The following is a 24,855-nucleotide window of genomic DNA, read 5'->3' as shown; positions in this document are numbered from 1 at the left end:
AGGGAGACAGGGAGGGAGACAGGGAGGGAGGGAGGCAGGGAGGGAGGCAGGGAGGGAGGGAGGCAGGCTAAGTTTCACATTCTGCTGCTGCTCATATATGAAAAGCATAGCAATAAGGTCACCTTCTCCTTGTCCTCTTCCCATCCCGAATCCCTATGGGCAAAGAACCAACCATGTGGCTCCAGGCACAGGAATAAGTTTAGTCCATACTTCCAAACACATCTGTACCTTCCATTCATTATGTACCCACATCTGTTTGAATACAGGGATAAAATAATGTCTTCTAAAACACTGGCAGTTAGCAATTACTTGTTGTCTCTTACCACCACATATAAATTCCCTCAAATTATAAATGCTTTAATCGTAACCAAGTACTATCAAAAGTAACTGTAAATCCATCATCTTTAGATCTTTCACAAAAATAATCATGCATATTAAAGCTATCAATATTATTTTTTGAATACACATAATTTTGAGGAAAAATGCATTTCCTATGGGATTAATTCACCAAGCAAAGAAATCCCTGTAAGCAAAAATCCTTTCACATTCTCATCCATTGATGACTGCTTAGCATCTTCTCTTTCATTTAAACCAAACATAGCCTACATCATCATTTCATGCCTTTTCTCTCTAATTAGATAAATCTGATTGCTCTTCTTTCTCTACAGATTAAAAGGTTGGGATGTTTTGTTTTTCCAGTATTTCAGAATTCTAATCCTCAGAGCACTATGATGACAGGAAGAATTGTGTGATTTAGAGAAAGCAGGCTCCAAGGAAATATAGCTAAAGAAAGAGGCCACGCACCATGGTGGCTCATGCCTGTAACTGTAGCACTTTGGAAGGCCAAGGTGGGAGGATCACTTGAGCCCAGGAGATTGAGACCAGCCTGGGCAACATAAGAAGACCCCTGTCTCTACAAGAAATCGAAAAAACAGCCAGGTGTGGTGGCATGTGCCTGTCATCCCAGATATTTTGGAGGCTGAGGTGGGAAGATCATTGCAGTAAGCTGTGGTTGTGACACACCATCCTCGGTGTGTGTAATCCAATCCATCCTTAGTGACAGATGAAGACCCTGTCTCAAAAAGACAAGACGAGCACACACAATAAGGATATTCTTTTTTTTTTTTTTTGAGACAGAGTCTTGCTCTGTCGCCAGGCACCAGGCTGGAGTGCAGTGGCATGATCTCGGCTCACTGCAACCTCCGCCTCCCGGGTTCAAGCAATTCTCCTGCCTCAGCCTCCCGAGTAGCTGGGACTACAGGCACGCGCCACCATGCCCAGCTAATTTTTGTATTTTTTTAGTAGAGACGGGGTTTCACCATGTTGGCCAGGATGGTCTCGATCTCTTGACCTTGCGATCCACCCACCTCGGCCTCCCAAAGTGCTGGGATTACAGGCGTGAGCCACCGCGCCCGGCAGGATATTCTTTTAAATATAAACACATAGATTCCTATAAAAGATAGTGGTCTACTCCAGCTATTTCCAGCTCATGACATTGACCTGGGCTCTTGTAAGCAACCCCATTCTTACCTAGATTGGAGGATGCTCGCCCTTCTGCAGCCCGGTCCTTGAGATCCTCAGCAATGCCCAGCTGCTGCTCATGGTACTGTTTAGCCCTCTCCAAATCCTGCATGCACCTGGCAGCATGGCCTAGTCCAGCATAGGCTCGCATCTCAATGGCCTTCTCCATCAACTCCTGTGCCAGCTCCAGGACATAGTTGTGGTAAGACATGGCCTTGTCAAAGTTCCTCCGGTAGTGATAGGCACTGCCCAGGTTGCTGTAAGCCCGGGCCTCTTCTCGCTTGTTCCCCAGGTCCTTGGCTATCTTCAGATGCTGCTCATGGCACTGCACAGCATTCTCAAAGTCACCCATGGCAATGTACACAGCTCCCATGTTGCCAAGTTCTCGGGCTTCAGAAAGTTCATCTTTGGATTGCTTGGCAAGAAGAACACACTGCTTGTGACTGGCCAGTGCATTGGGGTAGTCTCCAATGGCTGTGTACACATGGCCCAGACTGCTCAAGGCTGATGAAGCTGCCTGGAAAGAAAAGGATAATGTGGAAAAATGAAAACACACCAGAATGGTTTTGGTATGTTTTGGCAAATAAAATTTTACAGGTTGCTTGTAACTATCCGATCCAATTCCTAATGGTACTTCTGTCAGTTTTCCACACCTATGCAGAACTGATAAAGAACACATCCAAACAGCAAGTTCCTAATAAAAGACAATGGTGCTTTAATCAGTAACTTTCTATACCTAATCTCATAGAAACAAGGTGTATTACATATAACCTTCATTTTAAACACTTGACATTTATAATATTAATTATGATATTACATCTCTGTTAATACTAACCTCTGTGGTATGAGAAAATGTTTAAGAAAATTGAAATTAATTACTACATATAACAGACTATAGGAAAGTCATAGGAGAAATCCATGCTTGGCTTTTTACACTCCTGGGTATTTCTCTATTCTTGTCTTCTTCCACAGTAAACAGATATATTAATGGTAAGAGAGATGTTTACCATGTTGACTAATGATTCTGTGACCCAAAATTCACTGGAGAGGGTCCTGCTCTCTATTCTTTGTTCCTTCAAGGTAACTTCATCACTGTTGGTTACCGTGAAGGACTTATATTTGGATGAGTCTCAGAGAAAAAAAAAACAGGTGAGTTACAACGTACTGTACCTCTGAGTGGGGTGGTCTCCATTAATCCTCACACCCCCTTCTCAGGCTCACACTGGCTCTTCAAGTATTTCTTTTCTTGCCTAGAAGTGCTTCTAACTCCAGCCTCTCTGTGCAGAGAGATGCCGTCTTCCTAGTTCTCCTTTCACATTGCTTGTCACCCATTCATTTTCGGTGTTTTTTTTTTTTTTTTGGTCCAGGAAAAAGTACACAAACCTTTTTGTCTTAAAGGTTTTAATGAAACTAACTCTATGCTGGTATAGTGAACCACAAAGGGACAACAAAAGCACAGGAGATGTTACATGGTTTCTAAAATCTTAACAAATACTTGCAGTCTTAGATTCTAGTCTTCGGTTTCTAATTTCTTTGTAGATATAAAAGGGAAGTTATGCTGGGATTTTTCTGTCCTTCTTTTTATCCTAAAAGTTGGAAGCTTGCCTACCCTTTCTTTCCTTCATCACCTGCCTATGGCTAGAGCCATGTGGCTTCCTCTCTTCACGATGCTCCCTCCCTCTTAGTAACGTGAGCATGTGATCCTCCCAGAACAAAGGGTGTACTCTGTTACACATAGGCAAGTAATTTTCCTAAGGGCCTCCCAGCTAGGGAATAGCAATTAGGGGACGCTGCCCCTCCTGGAGTAAGGGCATTTCTTTATGAGACGTGTTCTATGTCTGTATACTTCGGAACACTTTTATTAATATTTTATAGATATGAGTGATTTTCTACCCTATTTTCTTTGTCTGTAAAGTAGCAGTTCTTGATCAAAATGACTGAGGAAACTTTTTTTATGGTGCTTGCAAATAGTGTATTGGCAAAAAAAAAAAAAAAAAGTCCCATATTGTTTTAAGTTGCTTTTATCATTTTACAGATGTTCTAACAAAAAGATTTAGAAAATAGAGAGGAAATAAATATATTAGAAATTTGCTTTTCTGTTTTTTTTCTGAGTTGTGGAGAGCAGAAACAATTCCACGAAAGTAACAATGCTGCAGCAATGTGCTTCTGGCAGAAGCAGCAATGAAGTCACCAAAAGCATGTCACTTGGACGTGTAAAGGCCTCAGGTTCCTACTTTGTGAGCCTCTTTGAGACTGAGGTTAGGACTTCATGTCAACACATTGTACATGGGACTTTCTATTGCTCCCACCTCCACCCACCCCCATGCCCCAAAGCTCCTTTTCTCCTTTGCTGCAGGCCCAGAGACTCGGCCTCTTTCCTCTACTTGAGTAGTTGGCCCTCCCTACCTTATTCTTTGTGGGTTCTTCTCCACCCAGGCCTGGCTAGGGAGGACACAACCCACTCCCATCCAAAACTCTTTGTTACCCTCAAAGCAAAACATATAGGCTCTTTGACTATGGAGCTAGTGTAGTTTAGAATCAGATATACCTTGTTCAGAATTGCAATGCCCTTTAATAGCTCTGAGAGCTTTAGCAACTTAACTTCTCTGACCCTTGCTTTTCCATACATTTTTAGGCCCAAGCAGCAAGCCAGAAACAGAGTATTTTCAAACCTAGCCATGAGCCCCTGTCAAATATGTAAACCATAAATAATTCACTAGATAATTCCAAATAGTAGATCTGGTTGAGGCAATGAGCCTTTGAACACTGCATGGGATGGATTTATAAGTCTCGGGGTAGGCACAACACCCCAGGCGTCGCTGTTCTCAGGAACTTCTGGTTTATGGCAACTCCAAATGATAGCCCTGGGATCTTCTGCTTCTGGTTCTTCATTTCTCTAAATGCCAGGGAGACATAGGAGCAGCTTACTAAAGCTCTCTGAACATAAGGAAGGGAATATTTAGGGATTTCCCCTCTGGGCCGTGGGAGAAAAAGGGAAAGAATATTACACTGGCTCTTTCCTGGCATCCTCCAGTTACCAGGCAGTGCTGTGAGACTAGCACTCTTCATGACGGGTGTCCTGGAAGTCAGTATCTCTAGAAAGAATGTAATGTATGAAGCACATATCATAGCCTCTGAAATTAGAGAGGCAGTTTGGTATAATATAAGAATGGAAAAGGATTTAGCATCAGAGGCCCTGGCTAGGTAACACTAATAGGTCGTTCACTTCTTCACTCTTGTTTTCTTTATATGTAAAATGTTGCTAAGACAATACTGTACATACTTCACAGGGCTGGGATGGCATCAGATGAAGCAGTGCATATGAGTGCCTTCAGTAAACTATAAAGTGCTCTGTGAATGCATCACTAAGGTGTGGATGGATGTTTTATGACTGCAAGCTGCCTGGGCTGAGTTCTGTTACCAAGCAAAAGCTAGTAATGGCAACTGAAAACATCAATCATTATGACCAAACATCTATATTCCTATCAGTTGCTACAGGAAATAAAGTCCAGTGTTTTACAGCCCCTGGGCAAATAACATGTGATGATACTTATCAGCTAAGTGAATTACAAATTAATCACTTGTCTTTGTTCCTGTTCCTGTAGAATAAGCCTAGATCTGAAACATGGTTTCAGGCTGTTAATGAGAATCTGAAGACCCACTATCTATGGGGAATCATAGGCCCCACCTCAAGCAGATGCTGCATTTGCCACTAAGGTTCATGCTGCCTTTGTATATTAATCTCTTTGAGACTTCTGTGCTAGAATAGCAGCAGCTGCTTCCCACAGTGGAAACATTCTGGAACATCTGTATTTGAATACTAAAATGCATACAAACAGTTATGCTAACAAACTATCTGGTTGGAATAAGACAACACTCTTCTCTTTCTACAAGATATAAATTACTCATGTTCTTGCCAAAGTATAATTTCCAGCTGCAGATTTGGCACAGAGGAGTCAGTCACCTCTTGCTCTGTGACCTGAATATTTGCAGGAGAATTGCATCTGACAAGTTAGTTTCATGGGACATAAAGCTAGAGTAAGAAATCTGTTCCCATTTCTTCAAACCACCTTTAAAGGTTTTTAGTTTGAGAAATAAAGTTTAAACTACCCAAACTATAACCACCTCGATGACACTACTGTTAAATATTATGCTGAAGATTTAAACATGTTTTCCTTCCATCTAGTAAGTTTTTCCCTTACCATATGTATTTTTCATAAGGGTTATATCTTGTGGGAGGATTACATGCCCATAGTGTTATACAGAGAATATTCAATATAATTGCTGATTGATTCACTGCATGTCACTGGAAAAATGGGAAACGTACCTGCAGCTAGTACCAGAAATATTATATTTCTTTTTTACTGCCCAAGTCCACGCACTCCATGTACTATCTGCCAGTTCAGTGCCCATAAACCCAAAGTCCTAGATTAACTACCTACAACCCAATAGGCAGAGATACATAGACGAATAAGGATAGACTCTGGAATTAGGCATGCACAAATTCAAATAACACACTGTGATAACACACATTTGTAACATACTTGAGACTTAGTTTACTCATCTGTAAAATGGAAATATTGATATCTCACAGAGCCTTCACAAGTACTAAATAACACAGTATTTATAATGACCTTAATTCAGAACTCAGCAATAAGATGCTCAAAAATTTTAATTTTAGTTTCTCCTCCTATCCCAACCAACGTAATACTTAGCTTTTATTCATTTCAAAGATGTGATAGAAGATGACCAGAAAATAAACCATAAGGTTATGTCCCCACAACTAAAAAGACAACACAAGAAGCTTGCCCCACTGATGGTCAAAAATGTCATCGATTTCATATACTGAAGACCAGCATATTATTCATACTGCTCTTCTGCAAATATGTGCATAAGAAAATCCACCCTTGTAGCACAGTACTACTGGTGGGTACCTGTAATCCCAGTTACTTAGGTGGCTGAGGCAGGAAGACTGTTTGGGCCAGGAGATTGAGGCTACAGGGAGTTATGATCATGCCACTGTACTCCCAGTCTGGATGACAGAGCAAAACCCCATCTCTTAAGGGAAAAAAAAAAGACAGAAATCCACCCTTTACTTAGAGACATTTTAGAATCCAACACATATTCAATACATAATCCAACACAAATACAGTTAGGTGTATATGCAACACATAATCTTGGTAAATGCACTATACTTCCAGCAGTGAAAGTTTAGCCAGGCACTGGAGAGTTTGGGGTCTGTTGGTTGGTTCCTTTGTTCATTCATTCTTGCATTCAAGAAAATTATCTAGGCCTAGAAATAAATTGATGTACATATAGCCAACTGATTTTTGACAAAGTTGCCAAGAACATACATTGGAGAAAAAGGTAGTCTCTTAAAAAAAAAAGTGCTGGGAAGATTGAATATTTATATGCAGAAAGACAAGACTAGACTCCTTCTCTCACCATATACAAAAATCAAGTAGATTTAATACATTCAAAAATAGATTAAAGGAGTTGCTGGCAAGATGGCTGAATAGGCTACGGGTGTGCAGCTCCTAGCAAGATCAATGCAGAAGGCGAGTGATTTCTGCATTTCCAACTGAGGTACCCAGCTGATCTCATTGGGAGTGGTTAGACAGTGGGTGCAGCCCATGGAGGGTGACCAGAAGCAGGGTGGGGCACCGCCTCACCCAGGAAGTGCAAGGGGTCAGGGAACTGCCTCCCCTAGCCAAAGGAAGTCATGAGGGACTATGCTGTGAGGAACGGTGCACTCTGGCCCAGACACTACACTTTTCCCATGGTCTTTGCAACCCACAGACCAGGAGATTCCCCTGAGTGCTCACGTCACCAGGGCCTTGAGTTTCAAGCACAAAACTAAGTGGCTGTTTGGGCAGACACTGAGCTAGCTGCAGGAGTATTTTTTTTATACCCCAGTGGCCCCTGGAGCACCAATGAGACACAACTGTTCACTCCCTGGAAAGGGGACTGAAGCCAGGAAGCCAAGTGGTCTAGTTCAGCAGATTCCACACCCACAGAGCCCAGCAAGCTAAGATCCACTGGCTTGAAATTGTTGCTGCCAGCACAGCAGTCTGAAGTCAACCTGGGACAGTAGAGCCTTGGTGGGGGGAAGGGCATCCACATCCACCATTACTGAGGCTTGAGTAGGCTAGGCAGTTTTCCCCTCACAGTGTAAACAAAGCTGCTGGTGAGTCTGAACTGTGAGGAGCCCACCACAGCTCGGCAAAGTCGTTGTAGCCAGACTGCCTGTCTACATTTCTCCTCTCTGGGCAGGGCACCTCTGAAAGAAAGGCAGCAGCCCCAGTAAGGAGCTTATAGATCAAACCCCCATTCCCTGATACAGAGCACCAGGGGGAAGGAGCAGCTGTGGGTGCAGCTTTAGCAGACTGAAATGTTTCTGCCTGCCAGCTCCGAAGAGAGCAGCAGATCTCCCAGCACAGCTCTCGAGCTCTGCTAAGGGACAGACTGCCACCTCAAGTGGGTCTCTGATGCCAGTGCCTCCTGACTGGGACTCACCTCCCAGTGGGAGTCGACAGACACCTCATACAGGAGAGCTCTGGCGGGCATGTGGCAGGTACCCCTCTGGGAGAAAGATTCCAGAGGAAGAAACAGGAAGCAATCTTTGCTGTTTTGCAGCCTCTGCTGGTGATATAGGCAAACAAGGTCTGGACTGGATCTTCAGCAAACTCCAGCAGACCTAAAGCAGAGGGGCCTGACTGTTAGAAGAAAAACTAACGAACAGAAAGGAAAAATATCAACATCAACAAAAAGGACATCCACACAGAAACTTCATCCAAAGTTCACCAACATCAAAGACCAAAGGTAGATAAACCCACAAAGATGAGGAAAAACCAGCACAAAAAGGCTGAAATTCCAAAACCCAGAATGCCTCTTCTCCTCCAAAGGAACACAACTCCTCGCCAGCAAGGGAACAAAACTGGACAAAGAATGAGTCTAATGAACTGATAGATGTAGTCTTCAGAAGTGGGTAATAACAAACTCCTCTGAGCTAAAGGAGCATGTTCTAACCCAATGTAAGTAAGCTAAAAATCTTTAAAAAAGGTTACAGGAATTATTAACTAGAATAACCAGTTTAGAGAAGAACATAAATGACCTGATGGAGCTGAAAAACACAGCACGAGAACTTCAAGAAGCATACACAAGTATCAATAGCTGGATTGACCAAGTAGAAGAAAAAATATCAGAGACTGAAGATCAACTTAATGAAATAAAGCATGAAGACAAGATTAGATAAAGAATAAAAAAAAAAGAAATGAACAAAACCTCCAAGAAATATGGGACTGTATGAAAAGACCAAACCTGTGCTCTCTGCGGCAGCACATATACTAAAATTGGAACGATACAGAGAAGATTAGCATGGCCTCTGCGCAAGGATGACACGCAAATTCGTGAAGCGTTCCATATTTAAAAAAAAAAAAAAGAAAAGACCAAACCTACATTTGACTGGTGTACCTGAAAGTGACAAGTAGAATGGAACCAAGTTGGAAAACACACTTCAGGATATTATCCAGGAGAGTTTCCCCAGTCTGGGAAGACAGGCCAACATTATAATTCAGGAAATACAAGAGAATACCACCAAGATACGCCTCAAGAAGAGCAACCCCAAGACACATAATTGTCAGATTCACCAAGTTGAAATGAAAGAAAAAATGTTAAGGATAGCCAGAGAGAAAGGTCGGGTTATCTACAAAGGGAAGCCCATCGGACTAACAGCAGATCTCTCTGCAGAAATCCTACAAGCCAGAAGAGAGTGGGGGCCAACATTCAACATTCTTAAATAATTTTCAACCCTGAATTTTAAATCCAGCCAAACTAATCTTCATGAGCAAAGAAAAAATAAAATCCTTTACAGTCAAGCAAATGCTGAGAGATTCTGTCACAACCAGGCTTGCCTGACAAGAACTTTTGAAGGAAGCACTAAACATAGAAAGGAAAAACCAGTACCAGCCACCGCAAAAACATACCAAATTGTAAAGACCATCAATACTATGAAGAAACTGCATCAACTAATGGGCAAAATAACCAGCTGGCATCATGATGACACGATCAAATTCACACATAACAATATTAACCTTAAATGTAAATAGGCTAAATGTCCCAATTAAAAGACACAGACTGGCAAATTGGATAAAGGGTCAAGACCCATTGAGATGGAAGGGCTGTGTGAAAGGCTTATTGAGGAAAATTTCCTGAATACCTAATTTCCTGAGTGCCGAAATTAACTGCCTCAACTGCCTTATTTGTTCTTTTGTGCTTCTGCTCACCTGCTTCCTGTTTACAAGCCAAAAAGCTCCCTGTAAAACGGCCATGTTGCCTAAAACCTTGAGTTAACTTCCTTTGCTCCTAACCTATAAAAGCTGTGTACTGACTCAGGCCAGGGTCCAGACTTTTGGGTAGGAACCCATCTGGGCCTGCTGGTGTAATAAACTGCAACCCTCTGAGGGCTGTTTGGTTTTCTTGTCAGGTGAAATTCCCAATAACATATGGTTCCCTGACCAGGAAACCCAACTACACTGGCCCTTTGAGCCACTGGTTTGGAGTCAGAAAGGGCAGACAGTGCATCTGCTGGCAGGGGACTCCCCTGTGCACTTCAACAGGACCTCCTTCCCTGGGAGGGGAACTGCTGCTGCTCTGGTGTTGCCGCCCACCAGACTCGCAGAGGGGGACGGAGTGAACAAGGGAAGACCTCAGACAAGGTAAGGTCCCAGGACCTGACCCTAGGAAGCCTGTCTATGAACAGAAGGAGGGCTTGATCCCCTCCCTTGGTACCCGTTTGGAGACCGCAGGTAGATTTCCTGGGTTAGGGCGGGAATGTTGTAACCTCTGTGTGTGTGAGTGAGTGAAAGTGGAGCTCAAGGGCTTGCCCTCGGGATCCGAGTGGGCCTAACCAGTGGTTCCCTGACGACCTCAAAAGGTTTAGGGCAGTATCGGGCTGGGCTCGATCGGAGTCAGGAGATTGTACAGACCTGCCAATGCTAAGAGGCGCCTAAAGCTCCTGCGAGGGACATGGCCAGGTGGGCCCCTGAGTGGTCCTTAACGGGGTACCCCCTCCCTTTGTCTGTCTCACGCCATCAGCCAGAAGGGGGCACACATCATGGGAAAGAGTCAGTCCAAACCCATGGGCCTAGACTGTATGGTCAAGAACTTTAGGAAGGGCTTCTACGGAGATTATGGGGTCAAAATTACCCTGGTAAGACTAAAAACTCTCTGTGAGGTGGAGTGGCCAACATTTAGTGTTGGCTAGTCATCTCAAGGAACCTTAGATATCCCCACCATTCAGGCTGTTTGACAAGCCATGACTGGCAGTCCCAGACATCCTAGTCTCTGACAAAACAGAGTTTAAACCAACAAAGATACAAAATAAAAGGGTAGGGGGTGAGGGGCATTACATAATGGTAAAGTGATCAATGCAACAAGAAGAGCTAACTATCCTAAATATATACGCACCCAAAACAGAACAGAAGCATCCAGATTCTTAAAGCCAGTTCTTAGAGACCTAAAAGAAGACTTAGACTCCCACACAGTAATAGTGGGTGACTTTAACACCCCACTGTCAATATTAGATCAACAAGATATAAAATCAACAAGAATATTCAGCTGAGAATGGAATCAAGTTGGAACTCAGCTCTGGACCAAGCAGACCTAATCTACAGAACTCTCTACCCCAAATCAACAGAATATACATTCTTCTCAGTACCACATCACACTTATTCTAATATCGACCAGATAATTGAAAGTAAAACACTCTTCAGCAAATGCAAAAGAATAGAAATCATAGCCAACAGTCTCTCAGACCACAATGCAACCAAATTAGAACTCAGGATTAAGAAACTCACTCAAAACTCTACATCTACATGAAAACTGAACAATCTGCTCCTGAATAACAAAATTAAGGCAGAAATAAATAAGTTCTTTGAAACCAATGAGAACAAAGACACAAGGTATCAGAATCTCTGAGACACGGCCAAAGCAGTGTTTAGACGAAAATTTTATAGCACTAAATGCCCACAGGAGAAAGCAGGAAAGATCTAAAATCAACACCCTAACATCACAATTAAAAGAACTAGAGAAGCCAGGCGCCGTGGCTCACGCTTGTAATCCCAGCACTTTGGGAGGCCGAGGCGGGTGGATCACGAGGTCAAGAGATCGAGACCATCTTGGTCAACATGGTGAAACCCCGTCTCTACTAAAACTACAAAAAATTAGCTGGGCATGGTGGCGCGTGCCTGTAATCCCAGCTACTCAGGAGGCTGAGGCAGGAGAATTGCCTGAACCCAGGAGGCGGAGGTTGCGGTGAGCCGAGATTGCGCTATTGCACTCCAGCCTGGGTAACAAGAGCGAAACTCTGTCTACAAAAAAAAAAAAAAAAGAACTAGAGAAGCAAGAGCAAGTAAATTCAAAAGCTAGCAGAGGACAAGAAATAACTAAGATCATAGCAGAACTGAAGGAGATAGAGACACAAAAGACCCTTCAAAAAAAATCCATGAATCCAGGAGCTGGTTTTTTGAAAAGATCAACAAAATAGGCCGTTAGCCAGACTAATTAAGAAGAAAAGAAAGAAGAATCAAATAGACACAATAAAAAATGATAAAGGGTATATTACAACAGATCCTGAGAAATACAAACTACCATCAGAGAATACTATAAATACCTCTACACAAATAGACTAAAAAATCTAGAAGAAATGAATAAATTCCTAGATACATATACCCTCCCAAGACTAAATCAGGAAGAAGTCAAATCCCTGAATAGACCAATAACATGTTCTGAAATTGAGGCAATAATTAATAGCCTACCAATCAAAAAAAAAAAAAAAAACCCAGGGCCAGAAGGATTTACAACCGAACTCTACCAGAGGTACAAAGAGGAGCTTGTACCATTCCTTTGGAAACCATTCCAAACAATAAAAAGAGAGGGAATCCTCCCTAACTCTTTTTATGAGGCCAGCATCATCCTGATACCAAAGCCTGGCAGAGACACAACAAAAAAAGAAAATTTGAGGCCAATATCCCTGATAAACATCAACGTGAAAATCCTCAATAAAACACTGGCAAACCAAATCCAGCAGCACATCAAAAAGCTTATCCGCCACAATCAAGTTGGCTTCATCTCTGGGATTCAAGGCTGGTTCAACATACGCAAATCAATAAACATAATCTATCACATAAAGAGAACCAATGACAAAAACCACATGATTATCTCAATAAATTCAGAAAAGGCCTTCAATAAAATTCAACATGCCTTCATGCTACAAACTCTAAACAAACTAGGTATTGATGGAATGTATCTCAAAATAATAAGAACTATTTATGACAAACCTACAACCAATATCATACTGAATGGGCAAAAACTGGAAGGATTCCCTTTGAAAACTGGCAGAAGACAAGGATGCCCTCTCTCACCACACCTATTCAACATAGCATTGGAAGTTCTGGCCAGGGCAATCAGAGAACAGGACGAAATAAAGGATATTCAAATAGCAAGAGAGGAAGTCAAATTGTCTCTGCAGATGACATGATTGTATATTTAGAAAACCCCATCATCTCAGCGCCAAATCTCCTTAAGCTGATAAGCAACTTCAGCAAACTCTCAGGATAAAAATCAATGTGCAAAAATCACAAGCATTCCTATACACCAATAATAGACAAACAGAGAGTCAAATCATGAGTGAACTCCCATTCACAATTGCTACAAAGAGAATAAAATACCTAGAACTAGAACTTACAAGGGATGTGAAGGACCTCTTCAAGGAGAACTACAAACCACTGCTCATGAAAATAAGAGAACACATTTCAATCTGAGGAAGCTGAAAAAGAGAAAAAAAGAGAGAGGACACAAACAAATGGAAAAACATTCCATGCTCATGGATAGGAAGAATCAATATCATGAAAATGGCCATACTGCCCAAAGCAATTTATAGATTCAATGCTATCTCCATCAAGCTACCTTTGACTTTCTTGACAGAATTAGAAAAAACTACTTTAAATGTCATATAGAACCAAAAAAGAGCCTGCATAGCCAAGACAATCCTAAGCAAGAAGAACAAAGCTGGAAGCATCATGCTACCTGACTTCAAACTATACTACAAGGCTGCAGTAGCCAAAACAGCATGGTACCAGTACCAAAACACATATATAGACCAATGGAACAAAACAGAGGTCTCAGAAATAATATCACACATCTACAACCATCTGATCTTTGACAAACCTGAAGAAACAAGCAATGAGGAAAGGATTCCCTATTTAATAAATGGTGTTGGGAAAACTACCTAGCCATATTCAGAAAACTGAAACTGGACCCCTTCCTTACACCTTATACAAAAATTAACTCAAGATGGATTAAAGACTGAAACGTACGACCTAAAACCATAAAAACCTAGAAGAAAACCTAGGCAATACCATTCAGGACACAGGCATGGGCAAAGACTTCATGACTAAAACACCAAAAGCAATGGCAACAAAAGCCAAAATTGACAAATGGGACCTAATTAAACTAAAGAGATCGGCACAGCAAAAGAAACTATCATCAGTGTGAACAGGCAACCTATAGAATGGGAGAAAAATTTTGCAATCTATCCATCTAACAAAGGGCTAATATCTAGAAACTACAAAGAACTTAAAGAAATTCACAAGAAAAAAAAACCATCAAAAAGCAGGCGAAGGATATGAACAGACGCTTCTCAAAAGAAGACATTTATGCGGTCAACAAACATACAAAAAAAAGCTCATCATCACTGGTCATTAGAGAAATGCAAATCAAAACCACAATGAGATACCATCTCATGCCAGTTAGAATGGTGATCATTACAAAGTCAGGAAACAACAGATGCTGAAGAGGATGTAGAGAAATAGGAAGGCTTTTACACTGTTGGTGAAAGTGTAAATTAGTTCAAGCATTGTGGAAGACAGTGTGGTGATTCCTTAAGGATCTAGAACCAGAAATACCATTTGATCCAGCATCCCATTACTGGGTATATACCCAAAGGATTATAAATCATTCTGCTATAAAGACACATGCACATGTATGTTTACTGTGGCACTGTTTACAATAGCAAAGACTTGGAACCAACCTAAATGCTCATCAATGATAGACTGGGTAAGGAAAATGTGGCACATATACACTATGGGATGCTATGCAGCCGCATAAAAAGGATGAGTTCATGTCCTTTGCAGGGACATGGATGAAGCTGGAAACCATCATTCTCAGCTAACTAACACAGGAATAAAAAACCAAACACCACATATTCTCACTCATAAGTGGGAGTTGAACAATGAGAACACATGGACACAGGGAGGGGAACATCACACACTGGGGCCCTTCAGGGGGCTGGGGTATAGGGAAGGGATAGCATTAGGAGAAATAGCTAATGTAGATGACAGGTTGATAGGTGCAGCAAACCACCATGGCACATATATACCTATGTAACAAACCTGTCTGTTCTGCACATATATCTCAGAACGTAAAGTACAGTAATAATAAATAATTTAAAAATTAAAGACTTAGCTATAAAACCTGAAACTATGAAACTGCTAGAAGAAAACACAGTGAAAAAGCTTCACAATATTGGGCTGGGAAAGGATTTTTAAAACATGAGCTGTTAATCCCAGCACTTTCGGAGGCCAAGGCAGGCAGATCTCAAGGTCAGGAGATTGAGACCATGCTGGCTAACATGGTGTAACCCCATCTCTATTCAAAATACAAAAAATCAGCCAGGCGTGATGGCTCGTGCCTGTAATCTCAGCTACTCGGGAGACTGAGGCAGAAGAATTGCTTGAACCTGGGAGGCGGAGGTTGCAGTGAGCCAAGATCACACCACTGCACTCCAGCCTGGGTGAGAAAACAAGACTCTGTCTCAAAAAACAAAAAACCATGATCTCAAAAGCACAGCAGCAAAAGCAAAAGTGGACAAACGAGATTACATCAAACTAGAAACTCTTCACAGCAATAGAAACTATTAAGAGAGAAAAGAGACAACCTATACAATGTGAAAGAATATTTGCAAACTATACACCTGATAAGGGGTTAATATCCAGAATATATAAGGAACTTAAACAACTCAATAGGACAAAAACCAAATAACCCAATTAAAAAATGGGCAAAAGACCTTAACAGACATTTCTGAAAAGAAAACATACGACTGCCTACAGGTATAAGAAAAAAAGTTCAACATCACTAATCATCAGAGAAATGCAAATCAAAACCACAATGAGATACCAGCTACAATGGCTATTATAAAAAAGATAAATGAAAACAAATGTTGGTGAGGTTTTGGAGAAAAGGGAATGCTTATACACTACTGGTGGAACTGTAAACCAGTCCAACCATTATAAAAATCAACGTGGAAGTTCCTTAAGAAACTAAAAATAGAACTACCATATATGATTCAGCAATCCCACTACTGGGTATATATCCAAAGGAAATGAAATTAGTATGTCAAGGAGTTTATCTGCATTCCCATGTTCACTGTAGCACTATTTACAATGGCCAAGATAGGGAATCAACCTGTGTCCAACAAGGGATGAATAGATTTTTAAAAGTTGAATACATACACAACGTAACATGATTCAGTCATAAGAAGATTAAAATCCTGTCATTTATGACAACATGGACGACCCTGGAGAACACTGTGTTAAGTGAAATAAGCCAGACAAAGAATGACAAATTATTCATGATCTCATTCATATGTGGAATCTGAAGAAAAAAAAAAAAAAAAAAAGAAGTTGATATTATGGAAGCAGGGAGTAGAACATTCCTTACCAGAGACTGGAGCGGAAGGAAAAAAGGGGATTCTGAGGGGTTGGTTAACAGATACAAAGTAACCATTAGACGGGAGAAATAAATTCTGGTGTTCTGCACAGTAAAATGACTATGGCTAACAATAAAATACTGTATATCACAAAACAGCTAGAAGAGAGGCTTTTGAATGTTCTCACCACAAACAAATGATGAATGCATGAGGTAATGGATACACTACCATGATTGGATTATTATACAACATAGATATGTATCAAAACACAAAATTGTACACCATAAATATGTACAATTACAATGTGTCCATTAAAAAGAGAAATAAAATTTTTTTAATGAAAATTCTCCAGACTCACATAAATAAAAAAATTAATCTTTGACAAGGTACAAAGATAGTTGCATGGAGAAAGGATAGTAACTACCTTTTCAACAAATAGTGCTAGAACAACTGGATATCATATGAAAAAAAAAATGAATGTAGACCAGACCTTACACATTTAACAAAAGTTAACTTGAAATGGATCAGACCTAAATGTAAACTGCAAAGCTATAAAACTCCAAGACAACATCGGAGAAAATCTACATGACCTTTAGATATAAGACCAAAAATATGTTCAATGAAAGAAAAAATTAAGTTGAGCTTCATTAATATTCAAAACTGTGCTATGCAAAAGATACTGCTAAGAGAATGAAAAGTCAAGCCACAGACAGAAAATATTTGCAAAACACATATATAAGACTTGTATCTAAAATATAAAAGCTCAACAAGAAAGCACACAACTCAATTAAAAAACAAAATATCTGAAGAGATACCTCATTAAAGAGGACACGCAGATGACAAGGAAGCATACGGAAAGATGTTCAACATCATATGTCATTAGGGAACTGCAAACTAAAACAATAATGAGATATCACTACATACATATTAGAATAGCTAAAATCCAAAAGAACTGATAATACCAAATGTTGACAAGAACATGGAGCAATAGAAACTCTCATTCATGGTAGAAGGAATGAAAAATGATACAGCTACTTTGGAAGACAGTTGGGCAATTTCTTAGAAAACGAAACATAGTCTTACCATGTGTTCCAGCAACTGTGCTCCCAGATATTAACCAAAATGAGTTGAACACATGTCCATGCAAAAAACTGTGCATGACTGTTTATAACAGCTTTATTCATAATTGCTACAACACTGGAAGCAAATAAGATGTCTTGCAAAAGGTGAATGGATAAACAAACTGTGTTATAGCCATACAATGGAATATTATTCAGGGTTAAAAACAATGGTCTATCAAGTTGTAAAAAGACATGAAAGAAATTTAAAATTTATACTGCTTAGTCAAAGCAGCTGGTCTAAAAAAGCCTACATATTGTATGATTCCAATCATTGCATTCTGAAAAAGTCATATTTATAGAGAGAATAAAAAGATCAGCAGTTGCGGGGGAGTTGGTGGAATAAAGCACGGATGGAGCACAGGGGATTTTTAGGGCAATAAAACTGTTCTGCATAATACTGGACACATGACATTATAAATTTGTCAAAACCCACAGAACTATACAATACAAAGAGTAAACCCTAATGTAAATGATAAACTTTAGTTAACAATTATGTATCAATTTTGGTTCATCAGCTATAATAATATACCATTCTAATGCAAGATAACAATAACAGAAAATGATTGGAGGAGAAAGGGTATATGGAAACTGTGTACTATCTGCTTAACTTTCTGTAAACCTAAAACTGCTCTAAGAAATAAAGTATAAGGCCGGGCACGGTGGCTCACGCCTGTAATACCAGCACTTTGGGGGACCGAGGTGGGCAGATTATGAGGTCAGGAGATCGCCGACATGGTGAAACCCCATCTCTACTAAAAATACAAAAATTAGCTGGGTGTGGTGGTGCACACCTGTAATCCCAGCTACTTGGGAGCCTGAGGCAGGAGAATCGCTTGAACATGGGAGGTCGGCATTGCAGTGAGCCGAGATCACGCCACTGCACTCCAGCCTGACAACAGAGCAAGACTCCATCTCAATAAAAAAAAAAAAAAAGAAAGAAAAAAAAGAAAAGAAAAGAAAAAGAAAGTATATTGGGCCAGGCTGTAATCCCAGCACTTTGGGAGGCTAAGGCAGGTAGACCACCTAAGGTCAGGAGTTCAAGACCAGCCTAACATGGTGAAACCCTGTTTCTACTAAATACAAAAAAAGAATAAATTAGCCAAGTGTGGTGGTGCATGCCTATAATCCCAGCTACTCAGGAGGCTGAGGCAGAAGAAATCACTTGAATCCAGGAGACAGAGGTTGTGGTGGGCCGAGATGGCACCATTGCACTCCAGCCTGGGTAACAAGAGTGAAACTCTGTCTCAAAAAAAGAGAAAGAAAGAAAGAAAGGAAGAAAGAAAGAAAGGAAGAAAGAAAGGAAGAAAGGAAGAAAGAAAGAAGGAAAGAAAGAAAAGAAAACAAAAAGAAATAAAGTATATTCATCTAAAAATACATAAATTGGCCAGGCTCAGTGGCTCACGCATGTAATCCCAGCCCTTTGGGAGGCCAAGGTAGGCAGATCACCAGGTCATGAGATCAAGACCATCCTGGCCAACATGGTGAAACCCTATCTCCACTAAAAATACAAAAAATTTAGCCAGGTGTGGTGGTGCGTACCTGTAGTCCCAGCTACTCAGGAGGCTGAGGCAGGAGAATCACTTGAAACTGGAAAACGGAAGTTGTAGTTAGCCGGGATAGTGCCACTGCACTCCAGCCTGATGATAGAGTGAGACTCTGTCTCAAAAAAATTGAATTAAAAATAAAAATATATAAATTGGAGCTTTCCTCCTTGAGGGAATGGGTAATTCTAGGAAATGGAAACAGCATGAGCAAAGGCACAGAGTATGTCAGAGTGTGTTATGATTGGAGAACAAAAAGCCATTTACACCTGGAAGCATGGGTAGTGGCTGGAGAAGAATTTGTAAAGGTAAGTGTGGATTAATTCTGTCTGTTCAGTTTGTCAGATCTCAAGCATTTTTCATACACGTGTTGTTTCATTGGTCATTATAACAAACCTCTTAAGTGTATATTATTATTAAGTAAGAAAAGGCTAGACTCAGAGGCAAAGACTTAAAGAGATAAAGTGGCATGCCTAAAAGTACACAATAACAATAGCAGAGTTCAGATCCACATATGTCAGACTCTAGCCCTTGTGCTCATTGGACTACATAGTTTAGCCTCTGTTGATGAATTTGCAATCCCCACAGATGGGGAATGAGAGCTACAAAAGGTTTAAGTGGGGAAGTGACATGACCATTTGTACTTTCCTGTATTTCCATGGAGTAGACGAAAACTAGGAAGATCTGTAATAACAATAACAAAATACTGTATAAAATAATGACTAATTAGAATACAATTGGGTCTATTTTAAGCACTAATGATACTTAGAGTAGTTTACAGAGTCTTGCTCTGTGGCCCAGGTCTGGAGTGCAGTAGTGTGATCTCAGCTCACTGCAACCTCTGCTTTCCAGGTTCACACGATTCTTCTGCCTCAGCCTCCCAAGTAGCTGGGATTACAGGTGTGTGCCACTACGTCCACCTAATTTTTTTCTTTTTTTCTTTTAAATAGAGACAGGGTTTCACCATGTTGGCCAGGCTGGTCTTGAACTCCTGACCTCAGGTAATCCACTCTCCTCAACCTCCCAAAGTGTTGAGATTACCAGCATGAGGCACTGCACTTGGCCTAGGGTAGTTTTTGACACCATTCACAAATGCTAACTTCTTTCTGTCCAGGCAAGCAAGATTACACGTTGCTGCCTGCATGAGGTCAGGTGTTGGTGGCTATATGACCTGATATGGCTAATAAACAGGATCATTTCCAGGTAAAGCTTTAGAAATCAATGTAAGTATCACCACATTCTCTTTGCTATAGACTGTTCCAACAGAGTTGATCTTCAAGGGAGAATCATGGCAATGTGGAATAGATCCCTGGCTGATCTGTAATGAATATACAGTGGGTGCAAGAAATAAACCTCTGTTGTTTTAAGCCACTGAAATGTTGAGATTATTATTGTATATCCTGCCCAATACAATACTGAGCATAAATTAATAATTTCATGTTCCCGTTATCATAGTTATAGCTAACATTATCTAGTGATTCAATCATATGCCAATTAACAGGTTTCTGGATAAAATTTTAGGCATTTTTATAGAAAGAAAAACTAAGAAGAATTGGGTTCTAAAATCAGAGATTTAGCTAATCTTTGAAAACCTGTAGTAATTTAGATACAAAGTTCTGCCTGGTAGTAATTTATCCCGATTTCGGGCCTTTCAGGGGAAATCAATAGCTACCCAAAAATAAACCTGTAGAAACAGAAAACTGAATCATGTTCTTAGAGTTTAGTCTTAAATGACATATACTCTCTATTTAATGAGTGTATTACTGCCTGAAAATCTATCCTTAATCAGCAACTGAGCTGATGAAATAATTGTATATAAAAGGTTAAATGTTGTTCACAAACTTTGAGTTGCTTACTCAACAGTCACACAAAATCAACTGCACAAGAATAATCAAAGAAATTTTATAATCTATATTGTTGAAGACATTGGCCATGACATCACTCAATACCATCCTTACAAGGATAGACAAATTTTTTTCAGATCTCAGAGCTTTCACTGAGCAGCTACTATGGTTTTATGTTAAGGAAAATGTGAATCTTTGAAGTGATCACATTTACTTCTTTGGCGGGGCTACCAGTAAGCTTGTGATCAGATGCAGAGCCTCCTGTTAACAACGAGATAGAATCCCAAAACATGTACAATGTCTGCCCTAGTTTTAGCCTATCATTTGACCCTAATCCCTTCATTATTCTGATCTCTTCCATTTTAGTATTTGCTCCCACAGATCCTTCTTGGAATAAAGTGGACAAATCAATGAAATACACACAAAAAGCACACACACAAAATTAACAATCTTGGTAGAGAAAAAACTTCCTGAATGGGATCTCTAAGAATTGTGAACTCACTTCCATGGCCTATAGACAAAGTAGAGGCTTAAATACCACATAAACAGGGAAATTTTTAATTACATAGTCTGTAATGGTCTCAAATTATTTCCATACTGTATGTGCTCAGTAGTTGGTGTCAGGTTTACTACTGAAAAGAAAATCGTGATTTGTACATATCTGAATTCTCTTCTACTGTAATAGTTGGAATAGTTGGCTTCATTCTATTACTCTGGGCTTAGAGAGCTGTTAGTGATAGTTATGGCTTCTCTATGGCAACCTATCAGCCTTTTCTAGTGCTGTGGGACCAGAGGAGCTTTCATAATAATTATTTTTATCAAAATTATATTAGAGTTGGAAGAATAATATGTCAGCAAGATCTATTACCTAGACCTAAGAGTTACTATCACAGGTGATAAATTATTTATAATGCCCAGCATTAATACAGCAATGTTTTCAAATCAAGAATTTGTAAATGTCCTTTGCAGATGCAAATTAACAGATTAATAAGAAAACAAGCTTTCTGGTATGAGAAGCTGGGATGACAGATTAGCTATTAAGAGCAATTTATAGGTCATAAGATATGAAAGTTGGCAAGAAACACTACCTCTGCTGGCTCTATAAATAGTAAAACTGCATTTAGTTTCCCAGAGGTATCCTGTCAGACATTTTAATTATACCATAAAAACTGCCAGAATTTATAATGATTTCTTTTTTTTTAAACTTGATGCTCAATGTAAACTTGATGCAATACAACAGGCATCTGTGCTATGTGCTGTAAATGCCAAGTTGCAGGCAATGAAGAATGCATGCTACTTCCTCCTGAAGGACTATAAATGGTGAGGCTGATGATAAACATCAAAGGAAAGAAATGTTACTCCTTAACACCTCCTCCAGGATACTTAAGCATTCTCCTCTCTCACAGGGTAACACCTTCCATTGTGGCCATGCTATCTAGGAAGACTTTTACAGAAGACTCCCTTCTAGCTGGGCATTGGAAGGCCAAGGCTGGAGGGATTGCTTGAGCCCAAGGAGACCCTGTTTCTCAAAAACAACAATAACAACAACAAAAAAACCAGAAAACAAAAAATGAACTCCATTCTATGCAGCTCTTTGGCCACAAAATGATGACCAAGTAAAGCTTCTAGAGTCTTCTAAGTTCTATCAGGTAGTCAAGTTTGTTTGGGGTTAAATTCTCTCACTTGAAATAATTAGTTAAGATTATTTTCTGAAATGTATTTTCAGTCTCACCTACATCTTCAGTTTTACTTGGGGAAGTGGAAGGTGGGTAACCTAGTTTCATAAGCATTTTCAGTGACACTCTCATTCTCACCTACATCTTCAGTTTTATTTGGGAAAGTAGATGAGTAACCTAGCTTCATAAGCATTTTCAATGACACAATTCACTAAAGTTTCTTATGTAATAATTTGACATGGATTAGGAAACATAGTCTATCACAATGCTGTCTAATCAAAACTGTTCCAGTTCACACTTGCCAGCCAACCTGAATTTCAGTGGACTGTAAAACATTATTCTGTAGGGGGTTGGAATGTAGTCAGTCACCCTTCAACGACAGTATTTACACCAAATCATAAAATTTGGCTCTGGCAGAGCAGGATATAATGGAGAAACTCACAGAGAGAGATGAAAAACACATACATGTACAAGTGCACATATGGGGGCAGAGAAAACATTTATGGAAGGAAGAAAGCTCACAAACAAGCACAGCTTATCTACAGAGGCCAGCAGGTAACAATTTAAACAAGAAACCTTTAAATTGGGTGGAAAGGGATCCTCAAGGATCCTGGAAAGATTTTAGAGAATTAAGCAACAACTGAGAACTTCTGGCTTCCTTCCATGAAAGAGTATCTTTACAGCCCTCCTGCTAAAAAGGGCAGCTCCTAATATAGGCTGAGACCTCCTGAAATGCATGGCTTCTGAATGTTCAGGAACAAATTTGACCTCCTTCACTAATTCTAGCAGATTTAATCTCTATCCCCTGTTGAATGATTCCAAACCCAGACTTGACAACAAACAAGCGACAGAATTTTACAGCTGGAAGAGGCCTTACAGATCACATAATCCACAGATTTTCAAACTTTGTTTCAACCAAATTACAAATACATGTGATTTGTATGATTAAAAGTATAGCTATTTAGGTTAACTTGGACTAGGATCTACTTTTCTCCCCAAGCAGCCCTTAAGGGAATCTGTGGCACTCAGTAGGACTCTTCAGAGCAGAGTTTGAAAACCACTTACCAACAAACCCCGTCGATGTCTTTTTCTTTCTTTCTTTCTTTTTTTCTTAAATGTTGTAGAGACTGGGTCTTGCTCTGTCACCCAGGCTGGAGTACAGGGGTATAATCATAACTCACTGCAGCCTCCAACTCCTGGGTTCAAGTGATCTCCCCACCTCAGTCTATAGCTGGGACTATAGGCACATCCTGCTATGCCCAGCTAATATTTTAATTTTTGGTGGAGATGGGGTCTTACTACATTCCCCAAGCTGGTCTCGAACCTGGCTTCAAGCAGTCCTCCCACCTTAGCCTTCTGAGTAGCTGGGATTTAAAGTGTGAGCTATCATACCTGGCCCCTCAATGTCTTTAGAGGTAGAAACTAAGGCCAAGAAAGTTCAACTATCTTCGCTGAAGGTCAGCCCACTAATGACCATGGAAGGCAGGACAAAAGCTAGGTCTTCAGGACCCCAGCTGGTACCCTCCTTATTCTGCTTTGCTGACATTCTATCAGGTCATTTCCCTGTCATCTCAAATTAAGTCCTCATTGTCTTGGCCAAGTCTCTTCTACTTTTGTAGCTTCCAAGATTAATATAAGAAGCAAGTGCTATCACTACTGCCTCCAGTCAAAAGCTCAGCATTATCACTGCCTTTTCCTGTTCTTTGACCCTTTCATTGAGCAGCCATCCAAGACCAGCTTTATGACTCCTGAAGTTATAATGATACTAGTTTTTATTTAATTATATTTATTTTAATGCCAATGATCTATATACTAGATCTATTTAGAATTTCTGACAGTTATATTTTAAATGATAAATATAATTATTTTAAAAATTAATTTAACAATATTAACAGATGACATTTTAATACATTTTAAAACATAGTGTTAATACTCTCTAAAATCCCAGCCAGCTATTAGTGACAAATTCAATGGCAAACTTAGATAACTTGAATTAAACTTTAATAACTTTTCTAACAACTACTGATTCTGTTCCCTGAATAATAATGAACTTAGCAATCATAAAAAAAATACAGGGATTAGAACTGCCTAGGTTTGAATCCTGTGTCTGTTGCCTACTTTCCCCTAATTAAGGAAGTTACTCTCTCTTTGTTTCCTTATCTATAAAATGGGGTAATGATATCTACCTTATGGACTTGTTAGCACCACACAATTAAAGAGCTTAGAATTGTGCCTGACACATAGCAAGTATTTCGTCATTTGTAGCTATTATTACAGATGTTAAATACCAATAAAACTAAGTACATTACGCCATTTTAAAGTTAATCTGTTTTGTATATTTATTTAAAATTTAAATGTACCAAATTACTGCCCTCCTTCTTCTTC

At 40.0% G+C, this 24,855-nt stretch overlaps 1 protein-coding gene and 1 non-coding gene across 2 annotated transcripts in view; one reads left to right on the top strand and one right to left on the bottom strand.

Moving 5' to 3' along the window:
• TTC28 (tetratricopeptide repeat domain 28) overlaps window positions 1-24,855 on the bottom strand; it is a gene marked incomplete at its 5' end in the record, with an annotated part of 309,931 nt that overhangs the window by 166,750 nt on the left and 118,326 nt on the right. The window contains one exon of the mRNA XM_017498029.2: window positions 1,531-2,038. Coding sequence (XP_017353518.2) covers window positions 1,531-2,038 — 508 coding nt within the window. The remainder of the gene's footprint in view (window positions 1-1,530; window positions 2,039-24,855) is intronic.
• Window positions 8,844-8,950, top strand: LOC119466882. The gene has a single exon (XR_005195392.1). It is a non-coding gene; the product is annotated as a U6 spliceosomal RNA (small nuclear RNA).

This window comes from Cebus imitator, unplaced genomic scaffold (assembly GCF_001604975.1).
Source record: "Cebus imitator isolate Cc_AM_T3 unplaced genomic scaffold, Cebus_imitator-1.0 Scaffold237, whole genome shotgun sequence".
Classification (NCBI taxonomy): Eukaryota; Metazoa; Chordata; class Mammalia; order Primates; family Cebidae; genus Cebus; species Cebus imitator.
Note: the sequence above shows the minus strand (reverse complement) of the source record. Positions and strands in the feature narration are given on the sequence as shown.